The sequence below is a fragment of the Colius striatus genome, chromosome Z (genome assembly GCF_028858725.1).
Source record: "Colius striatus isolate bColStr4 chromosome Z, bColStr4.1.hap1, whole genome shotgun sequence".
In the NCBI taxonomy this organism is placed as follows: Eukaryota; Metazoa; Chordata; class Aves; order Coliiformes; family Coliidae; genus Colius; species Colius striatus.
Genome location: NC_084790.1, coordinates 52,423,465 through 52,434,617, shown reverse-complemented (window position 1 = coordinate 52,434,617; position 11,153 = coordinate 52,423,465). Strand labels below are relative to the sequence as shown.

Below are 11,153 nucleotides of genomic sequence, written 5' to 3'. Positions count from 1 at the left end.
AGTTGCTGGAGCTAGACATTTGAACCCCAACTGAGGACTAATCAGCTCTTCACATTCAGAAACGGTATTTGCCCAGTGTATATGACATAAACCAAGATCATCATCTTAGTTTATTTTTCTAGGGTCCTTAGCATGCTACATTAACCTGACAATGCTTAATCTGGTGTTCATTTCACAATACACTTCATGCAATCCACAGGTGTAATTGGTTTTACACTGACATTACACATTTCAACCTAGCCATGGGAAAAGAATAACTCTTAATATTATTTCTCTGAAAAATGTCCAAGCTCAAACAGCACAGAAGCAGCTCATGCTAGTTTAATGTGCATTATTCTTTCTTCTGCCTTTTCTTTCACCGCAAGGATGATCACTGGCATGAAATTGTAAGATCTTTGTTTTAGTTTGTTTGCAATTGAACTACATTTGTTTGATTTCTTATGTCCTGAGGAGTTGTCTCTTATAAAACAGCATTCAAGTATTCTAGTTTAACATCCCCATTTTTGTGAGCTAAGGAACAAAGTAGACCTCGGGCTTCTGTTTCCATTACAATTCTTCCAAAGTCCCATAACTGACAGCCGTGAAGTCTTCCTTTGTAACATACACTCAGCACTAAAGCCAGAGTATTGCTATTTGGCATTATCCAGTGAAGTGCAAGAAATTAAATAAGTTATGTCTTTATTGCTATAGTACAATACCAACCAACGTCGCTTTTTAATACAATTGCAAGGGCTTTGTAGAGTACTTATCCCTCCTCTTAGGGCCCAGTAGTTCAGCTGCACCACAAGTACCGCTTAGCTATCATGTGTCGAACGTCACTCTAAGAAGACGTGTTGAGTATTCTCGAGTCTGAAGAATCAGACCTTTCGTCATACTCATCTTCTGTGTAAATTGGCTGCTTAGCCACAATAGGACAGCTGTCATCAGGGATGGAGATCCTAGGGTCCTCTGATGAGCGGGAAGGAAGCACAGGCGAGCTTCGGAAAACACTGGCAGAGTTGCTAGAGAAAGGACTGACATACTGGGAGCGCAGCTGGTACTGCTGCTGTAGCGTCATGGTGTTCCACAGGGTGACATCATTGGGCAAGAACGGGCTGGACTGGTTTCTTGCCAAAGTATTCCTCAGCATCAGCGGGTAGCGCGGTGGCTGAGGGAAAGGGTGCTGCAAAGGTACGGCTAGAGGATTTGCCATGACATTGCTGGAATCAGCAGAGAACCTCAGTGTGTCGGGAACCCTAAATGCTGAGCCCACAGACCACTTGGAAGAGGAAATAGGGTAAGAACTCAGCGTGTGTTCAAAAATATGCCCGTTGGAAGGCAAAACAAGACCATCGGATTCTGCAGAAGTTCTCTCCCTACTGGCCACTGAGGACCGGCTGGACAGGAGAACCTCTACAGCGCTCACCAGATCACCACCACAACCCTTCAGGATCAGCTCCAGCACAGTTGGCTTTTGGTTAGGGAAGATCTTTTTCAAGACTTCAAGTGGGGGCCTGTTGGCTTTCAAACTGAAAGGTAAAGAAACAGTCCCAGAAGGACCTTCTATCAGGAGGTGGTTCTGCTCTGGGTGGTACTTGGGGCTGTCCGGACGGCTCTCTGTGCTCCCACCATTTTTCTGAACTGCATAACTGACTTCGTCCACTGAAACAATTTCAGGGCTTTCAGGGGTAAAGCAGCTTTTGGCTTTAGTCATGTCTGGGGAAGTCCTTTGGTCTGTGTCTTTATCACTGTAGGTCTCTGCATTGTCTGCTCCACTGGCATCACCCAACCGCTCCTCGTTCATGTCTGCAAAGAGAAGGCAGAGATGGTAATGAAAAACTGAGGCCAAAAGCTTTCACAGACATTTGAGGATACAGCCTTCATAAAGTGAACAGAAAGGGATCCTGGGTTGAGAGGAAACATTTTTCAGAGATCCTGTCAAAATTTTGGCAACATCTCATGAAAACAAAGCTGCCAAAGCATTATGTGACCTAGTCTAGGCATTCTACCCTGCCTTATAGATATATGACTCATTCTCCCACGTACAAGGAAAGAAGCAATGTTCATTCTTCTGCACTGTCAAATATGCTATGTCAATCCTTCCTCGTGAGTTACAAGGCAGCAGCACTCCACCCAAGTGTGAGCTTTCTCAAAGAAACTTTGGTACTTTCACACCATGATTCCTCACTAGCACATCTCACTGTGAGCTGAAGATATCCAGAGGGCACTTGGGAGACCAAAATTCCCTGTGCAAGTCCAACAGTGTTGTCAGAACCACTCCTTCATGTCTACTGGCTGAAGACTTCAAATAAATCAGTATATTCCAGTTCTATCTCTGCAGAAAGTGATTCCTTCCACAGTGGGGATCACAGTTTTTTCTTCCAAATCCTAGTCCACAGCTGATGCCTTGACCTATTTGAGTACAGAATCTAGAAAAATATATGGTTTGGAAAGAATTCCTGGAAGGCATCTGGTCCACCTTTGAACTTCTATTCAAAGTAGGTGCCACCTAAATATAGAGCAGGTTACTGATGTCCCTGCTCAGCTGAGTTTTAAATAACTTCAAGGACAGAGACTCCGTGACCTCTCTCAGCACTTGTTCCGAGTATCTTGCTTTTTCTGTGCTAAGCTAAGAGGAAAAAGAGTTGAGAATAGGACTGAAAAATAGCCTGTTGACCATGCAGTCTCCAGATAGACACTCAAAAACAAGGATATCCCAAACCTCTGGTCACTTTGGTAATGCCTGGTCAGAGTACGGAGACCTTTGAAATAAGACTGCTTGTCAGAAAGAGAAAAGAGAAAGAGCAAAAGAGAAAAGGTTGACAGATTTCACTGTCTATGCAAAAGAGGGACATAGAAGACACATATGTGAAAGACTGTTTGCAGAAACTAGTACAACTATTTGCTTGGCTTCCCAGCCCTCAGTCACCAGTCCAACTAGGCAAGGATATTAGATAGATAAGGATACTAGCTATTGTAGATAAGGATACTAGATATTCTAGCAATATGAAGCCAGGAAAAGATCTCAAAATATGCTGATGATCAGTCCTGCCCAATGAAGATGGAACAAGGTAAAGGTATACATGCACCCGAGCCTTGCTGCTCACCACAGACTCACTGCTGCCTCCCGCTTGTTGCAGTAAGGTGCAGGAAAGGGCATTTCCCGATCAGCAGGCTAAGCTTTGTAATGGGCAGATCAGCTTCAGATAAATTCTTATTACTGAAATATACCCACCTTGAGAAAGGAGTCGGGATCCGAGCAAGCCTGTGCCAGGTGACAAAACACTGTGCTCAGTAGAATGGAAGCTATAAATAAATGTGAGGTCCCACCAATGCACAGTGTGACAGCATGACAAAGGGAGGTTCTCCTCAGGAGAGTGGCTGTGCTGGGCAGAAGAGAAGGGCCATCCTATTGAGCTGGGATGCTGTTAGTTTGGGCTGTGGAAGATGAGCATGGGAGCAGAGATGAGGAATATGAATGTCCTTGTGAAGACCTCATCCTTTTCTTTCAGTGCATTAACTAACTTGTTTTGGGTAACCATTTTTATATTTGTTAAGTTCTCTGTCCAGTGCAAACGGAAACGCAGTAACTCCTCACGTTAGGTATATTACAGAGAATGCAATGTAGGTACACTCTTCTTTACAGAATACATGATACATGACACAGTGCACCAGGCTTGCCTTTGCAACCATCAGGGAGTGCAGGAAATGTTTGCCAGTAGCAAGCTGTCTGACAGCGTGTATCCTTTTGAGTAGATGGTGATAGAGTGATGTTTGACAGTGTGTATCCTTTTGAGCTATGTCACGATCCATTGTTTTAAAAAAAGTGACGTTTACACTACCTTTTCCTACTAATCCTTTCACCTGTTCATAATCATGCATTTATTACATAAGATAGTACACTAAGAATAATTGACATCGGAGTGAATGGGCAATTTATACAATGAAGGCTTGAGGACAGCTAGTTATCTCTGTGCCAGCCTTGATAGAGTTAGATGAAGGCATTTACAGGACATGCTGGTCCTAATGTCCACAGAAATAGATTGCACACAATATTACCAAAAGGACCACACACAGGTAGAGCAAATTTCAGAACTACTGTGTTTTTTCAGTGTATGTTATGGGCTGGTAACAAGTACCACTGTGCAGCGAATGTGATTAAAACAAACAAGAAAAAAAAAAAAATCAGATGTCCCTAGTACATACCCTCCCCAGTCCTTATGTGTTAGCATTTGCAAGATATTTCAGGTTTGATCAGTTTTCCGTATGCTTAAAATTATCCTACGAGCCTTGGCTAAAGACTTCGCTCAAATTCTGAAAACTCACACCACTGTAGTTTGCACCTTTCCCACCAGGAGCCGGGGTAGGTGCCGACCCTCGCCTTGAGGCAGCAACAGTCTCCTCGCCGAGCTCGGCGAGGCCGCGCGTTTTACCAGGCTAACAGACCCACCGGCTCACATCCGAGAAACCACATTTCGCCGACGCTGATCAAGTGCTGCCGTTAACAAGAGGAGAATTATCCTTCGTTGATTAACACTGAATTTAGCTGCTACTTTTTTATTATTGTTCTGTTCTCTGCCTTTTTGAGAGCATTTCTTGCAGCCAGTGCCGGACGGTTTTCCTCAGTGTCACACCCCGGAGATCCCCGACAGCACGGTCGGTTGGCCGCTGCCTGCTTCCCGAGGGTCCCTTGCCTGGCAGGTTGCCGTTCGGCTGTACTTTTCCCTCATCTGGCCGCCACTTGCCCACTACGCCGAAGGCGCGCGGAGGGCCGTGGGGACAGCGTGCTGCGGCGGCTGCCCACACCCCTTCACCGGATGCGCTGCTATCAGGGGGCTCCAGTCCTTAAAGCCGGGACGAATCGGCAATCGGTACGATAACCAAAGATTTGGGAAGATACATTACAAATGTCCTTATCAGTGCACTGCAATGCAGGAGTGTCGGGCACGTGTTAATCCCAAATATCTATACTTTCAGGTACAAAAACACGAATTTTGTGTTCAGAACATAAAACCTGCTGCTCGTAGCCAAAAGTATTTTTTGCACCACTCATAAGCTTCGCATGAATATGTTGTAGACTTTAAGAAAGAAATATCATCAGGTATTTTTTATCTTTGTGGGATTTGGGTGTTGCGTTTTTTCCACCTACACCTTCTGTTTCGAGTCGCCTGCATTACATCCAGTATTCACTTTGCGAGACCTCAGGAAATCGAAGAAATTGTTCACTTAATGATGCAGACGATGCAGAGTATTTCTCAAAAAACATGCGTGTAGAGACAGATACACTCCCAGATCTACAGAGGTGCAGCACAAAACACCGATACGCGCGAAACACAGTAGTAGCACAGCGGGAGAACCATGTCTCCACTCACGACGAAGTCTGCACTAACAAAGCTGCTACGAATTTAAAGCCATGTATACCGCAATTTTTCCTTGCCTATTTATACATTAAAGATCATGAGTCTAACATTGTAAATGGGCCAAATAAAAGCAAAACGAGCGAGGGAGAGAAGCTGTTCTGCCCTCGAGTTAATAACTTGTCTGGAAAACTTGGTCCAATACTTCGGAAGCAAATTTGCTTCCATGATATTCTCATTGCTGACTCTGATTAAACAGCTTCTACTTCAGTTCTTAGGAAAATTCTTTCTGCAACATAGGTTTTCTTGGACTCTCAAAGCATCTGCTAGTTTGCCTATTTCTATTATGAGAACGGACTGACATCAGGACTAGTATAAAGCCACAGAAAGCTAAGGTATTGAAAAACTTACAGTTGGGGGTGGGGTTTTGTGGTTTTTTTGAAGGGGGAAGGAGGTGTTGGAGGGGTTTTTTTAAATTTTGCTGTTTGCTTGAATTTTTTAAATTACCTTCACTCCAGACTTTCAAAAGGACTTTGTGAGAGACTAGCTACTGTTTCCAAACTAATATAGAGACTGCTGTCTTGCATTATGAAACTGGCTCTGAAATTAACAGAAGATTCAACAGAGCGCTATATTAATCGTTTACAAACCTTGGTAACTATTATTAAGACAGAGAAAAGTAGCACAGTCTGTTGTGAGACGAAAAACCATGAGCACAGCATCAGGAGGAGCAATTACGCCGGGTTAGCAAGGGCAGATGCGACAGGGATAGTTTCTTGGTGTGTTACTTGCACAGAGCACAACTTTGCAACTGTCCCACCGAAATGATTAATTCTGGCAGGAATAAAACTAAATGGATCTCATTCTGCGATACAGCGAGACATCCCTCCTCCATACTGGATAAATAAATAAACAAATGATAGATAGACAGACAGATAGATAGATATAGATAGATCGATCCAGGAGATTAGTGTCCTGGGGACGTTATAAGTGGGGCGGGCTGGGGTAGCAAAGAAAGGCATCCTCTATTCTGATGGTGGTTTTAACACGGGTAGCGGGGAGAGAGGGAAGAGAAAGCTCTGTCTTTCTAAGTAGCTGGAAATAAACCGGTTATCTAGTTAAGCAAGTGCCTGGTGGTCGGTGACAGGAGGACTGCCGAAGAGATCATTTTCCGCTCTGCTCTCACGCAAGTTCATAAGAGCGGGGAAAACAAAACAAAACACAACAACGGTAAAACCAAAACAACCAAACAACTCTGTAACAATCGGAGACCGCAGGCTGAGCGGGCGAGACCCGTGCAATCAGAGCAGTTTCCCGGCACTCCTGTTCTCGGAGTGACGCGGCTCCCCCAGCCCGGCCACACCGCGGGCAGGGGTGGCGGCCGGTGCGGTGTCGTGGGCCTTGATTTATAAACATCTCCTCCATTATTTACCCCCGCCCCCGCTACCGCCGTAAAGCTGTTAGCAGAAAGTGCTGACTCGCTGGCAAGGAAGAATTTCTCATCAATACACTTCGATTGTATTTTGCAAACAAAATGCCTGTTGCTCGGTAACATTTCACTTGAGCCTGACCTTCCCCAAAAGTTATTGCTATCAGATTCGATTTACACTGTCCTCCTGTGATTACTGTAATCTTTTAAGCTGGGAAGTTCATATATCAGGGAGAAGAAAAGTTGGGCGTGCAAGTCAATATTGTCCCAAGCCGCCAGATTTATATCCTGCTGGCGAAGTTTATTTGTTTCACTCTCTGGAAGAAACCAAGGCAGCTTTTTTTCCTTTTTTTTTTTTTCCCCCCCCTCTCCGCCCTCCTCCCGTGTTCCCTCCCCTCGCTGTCCCTGTCCGAGCCAAGCACCACGGGGCAGCGGGGAGAAAGGCTCTGTGGGGTCGAGGGGCTGCGGTCAGGAAGAAATGTGAAGGACGGAGGAACCCCAAAGCCCGGGCTCTGGGGAACGGCCGGTGAAACCGGGCGGGCATGCGGGGGCCGGGGCAGGCAGGCGGGGGCCGAGTCGGGCAGGCGGCAGAAGGCTGGTCGAGGGGAAGCGGGTCCCGGACCACTGGCAACGCCCTCTCACCGACGGACCCGGCCGAGCAGCCATCACGGGCCCGGCGTTGTGCCTTCCCCTGAGCCAGAGGAGCAGAGCCCTGGACCGGGGTCCCGGCGGACGCCCCTGAGGCCGGGCCGGTTCCATACTCAGATACCGACTGGTCCCACTCCGGCACACCGCCCCGCGAGCCTCTGGCCGGCCGGCAGCGGGCCATGAGCCCATTCGTGAGGTGGGAGCCCAGGGTTTCCTATTCCCCGTCCAGGGCTCCGGGTCAAAATTTCGTTGCAGTTGCCGGTTGGCAGCGGAGAGGGCTGCCAGCGGCCTGTCAGGCGTCCCGTCGGAGAAGGCTGCCGGCTCCCTCTCAGGCACGGGGCAGGGAAAGGGATGACGGCTCCGGAGCACTAGTTTTTTGTCCATAAATGTGTGTTATGGGTCTCACTCACAAGGCGCCGGTACGGGCGGCGGTTTCTGGATCATCATCCCCAACCCGTCGAAAGCCGCCTCAGACGCGGCCCGGCTGGACAAGCCAGCGCGAAGGGAAGGCGAAACAATAGATCGTCCCGCTCATGAGCAGCCCTTGCCGCTGGCCCTCCTTGTTCCACAGAAACCCTCCGACTCCCGGCGCCGTTATTGCCCCGAACCTCCCCGTGGAGGTTTTTTTTCGGGAAGCAGTCCATCAGCCCCATGCTCCGGACGGCTCAGCGGGAGCGGCAGAGGGACCGGCGGGTACGACCCATGCGGGATGCGGCCGCTTCTCGGGCGGCCTGAGCCAAATGGGACCTTCAGAAGCGGCACGTCGGGAAGCCGGATGGCAGAGGCTGCGTTTGCCGGTCCCCTCCGAGGGTCTCGGCAACTGAAAGCCCGCGTGAGGAGCGGGCCAGGCACTTTGAGGCTTCTCGCTTTCCAAGACCGACAGAGCGCACCCGCCGGGACGGCTTTCCCTCCTTCCCCTGTCCGCGACGCCGATCGGGAGGAAGGGCAATCCCCGGTCGAGACCCGCCCTTCGGCGCCCGTCCTGGGCACTGCCCGCCCTTCCCCTCCCGCCCAGCCCCCGCGTGTTCCCCCGGCCCGGCCTCACCTGCCTTGGGGAGCGGCCCCGGGAGTGCGGGGGGTGGCTCGGCGGCCCAGCGCAGGGCGGCGGCGGCCGCCAGCTCGGCTGGGGCCCGCGGCGGTGCGGCGCAGGGCGGCGGCCCCGGCGGCGGGGCGGGCGCGTCGGCGCCGGCGCTGCCCGGCGGCCCCGGGAGGGCGCGCAGGGAGTCCGGGAGCAGGCTCTCCAGGCTCTCGTTGGCCTGCTGCCGCCGGAGCGCCACCTGCGCGGCCATCACCCGCTGCCGCTCGATGATGAGGATGCACTTCTCGCAGGTGCAGTCCTTGAAACGGCAGTAGCGCTTGTGGCCCTTCAGCCAGGACAGCACGCCGTGGTTACGGCACCGGGCGCACTTGGGCGTCCGTTGCAGCGGGGCCCGCGGCGGCTGCGACACCGGGCCGCCCATGTAGAGGTACGGGGAACCGTAGCCGTTCATGCCCGCGGGAGGAGCCCGGCCGTCTCCAGGGCGGAGAAGGTGGCAGCGGGGGCGGGCAGAGGCCGGGGCGGCGGAGGATGGCAGAGGAGGCGGGGGTGAGCGGCTCCGGCCCCGGGCCGGCGTGGGTAGCTGCCGCCCGCCGCGGTGGCACCGGTGGGCAGAGCTCTGCCGCCGGCCGGAGCCACACTGCCGCTGCCCGCGCCGCCCCGCTGAGCCCAGCGCCCCTCTGCCCGCCCCCCGCCCGCCCCCCTCCCTCCGCCGCCCTCCTTCCCCTCCGACGCCGGGGAGGATGAAGGGAGAGAAGGAGGGAAAGAAGGAGGAGGGAGGCTGGGCGCGGGGGGGCTCTGTCTGCGCCGTGCCAAAGAGGTCCGTCCCCCCGCGGGCCGAGACCGGGGCTGATGCCACCCGCCCACTCCTCCCGTACGGCTCACTCCGCGAAACCGCACGGGGATGGGGGAGAGCGGAGGCTAGGAGGATTCCCCGGGTTCCGGACCGGCCCCACGAGACCAAGATCTCAAAGTTCAGATGGGGTATTTGAACCCCGCGCGGGAGTCCTTCCAAAGCCTACGCGCGGCGGCACGCTGTGTGGCTGCTGTCCCAAAACAGTCTGTGGCCCAGCGCTGCGGAAGTAGGGGTGGCGGGACTTTGAGCCCAAAGTTTTATTAAAGTTTTGAAGGCGCAAGAAGCAGCCCGGGAGCGGGAGCTGCTGCGTGGACCGGGGATGCGCCCACGTCCCCGAGGGATCGCGCCGCGAAGCCAGGATGCTGCGGGCAGGTACCTGCCCCCACGCCCTCCGCTGCCTCGACCGAGTCTCCTACCAAAGCAGCTACTTAAACGCGAGCGGTGGCTACAGAAAGGCGGGTGCAGTTCAGGACAAGCTAGTTTGTTTGCAACCTCTTTAATGTGTCTGATGCAGCGGGGTGGTAATTTTCTGTTTCTCCGGCCGCGGGGAGGTTTCTCGCTGAAACGGGTATTTCCAACACACCAGCGAGAAGTTTAAATACGAATGTAACGTTTTAGTGAAAGAAACTGTGGGGATATCGGCTGCGGGGAAGCATTTATCTGCCCTGCGCTCCGGTACGTAGTGGCATAGGGTCTGTGGGCAGGGGCGGCTGCGGCGCGGGCTTGTGGCCGTTTCGCTGTCCCAAGGTCTCCCGAGGCATGTCTCCACTGTAGCCGCTACACGAAATAAACCATTTAACGAGGGTGCCTAATTAAAAAAATCACACTGAAAACATGAGTATTTCGCCGGAGAGAATAAAAAGCACAGCGTGTGCCTGAAGGTGTCTGCGTAGTATTTCGTTACTTCTTTCCTAATTACTCTCTGTTTCTAGGGGAAGTGCGACGCAGGCTGACCTGTCTCCCTAGGGCCGTGCACGGTCTGTGAGGGAGGACGCGCGCCCGTTCGGTTACCGGTACCGAGGCGGGACGTGGACCGGGACAGCGGCGGGGAGCACCTCTTTTGCCCCACTGCCCTGATCTGGATTTCCCTTTCTGCACCTCCGTACCGCGGACTGGCCTTCCCTGCGGGGCACCCCGCACACTCCTGGGTCCCTGTGGTGGGGAAAAAACTTTAAAACCAGCCGTGCCTCCTCCGAGGAACAAATAAACAGTCAAGCATCTCAGAACTGCAAGGGGCTCATCAAAGACGATGCGCATCGGCCCTGGGAAATCCGTTCCCCCGAAACGAAGAAGCGAGGGTGCAGATGCTGGCGTCGGAGCGGGGGGTGGGGAAGCTGGCAAACTCTCCTACCCGCGAGCAGGAGCGCGGGCCGCGGGTCATCTCCGTCCCCGCCGCCGACGGGGCGGCTGCTGGCTCCCGGGCCGGGCTGTCCCGGCGCGGTGGCGGGCTGGCTTAGGGCCGGGGGCCCCACTCTCGCTTGGCTGCACACCCGGCGTTTGGGCTGAAACACTCGTGTGATACAGTGCCGTAATCGTTTTCTCATATTTAATGGAAATGTTTTCCAAGTCCTAGTATTTGACAACATCTCCCCATAGGTCCACGTTCGTATTTAGGTTCGCGAAACGTCCCCTGACCGAAAGTCTTTTGTAACCCAACACCTGACAACCCCAGCTCCCATTTATGCTTGCAGAAAAGGTCTATTCAAGCACATAATGGGATCCCAGCAGAAAGCTTTTCAGGAGAAGGGGCTAGGTAAACTGCACCACATGAACTCCGTTTCCAGGGCTATTAAGCTTTTAATTAGAAAACAGCAGAGGAAATTTCAAGGTGACTATAACGTGTTAGCA

General features: G+C 52.0%; 1 protein-coding gene across 1 annotated transcript; it reads right to left on the bottom strand.

Moving 5' to 3' along the window:
• Window positions 1-820: 820 nt before the first annotated feature.
• Window positions 821-8,903, bottom strand: DMRT3 (doublesex and mab-3 related transcription factor 3). Its single transcript, XM_062019078.1, has 2 exons — window positions 8,459-8,903; window positions 821-1,785 (listed from the first exon to the last, which is right to left on the bottom strand). The coding sequence occupies exons 1-2, from the start codon at window positions 8,901-8,903 to the stop codon at window positions 821-823; spliced, it is 1,410 nt and encodes a 469-aa protein (XP_061875062.1).
• Window positions 8,904-11,153: the final 2,250 nt, after the last annotated feature.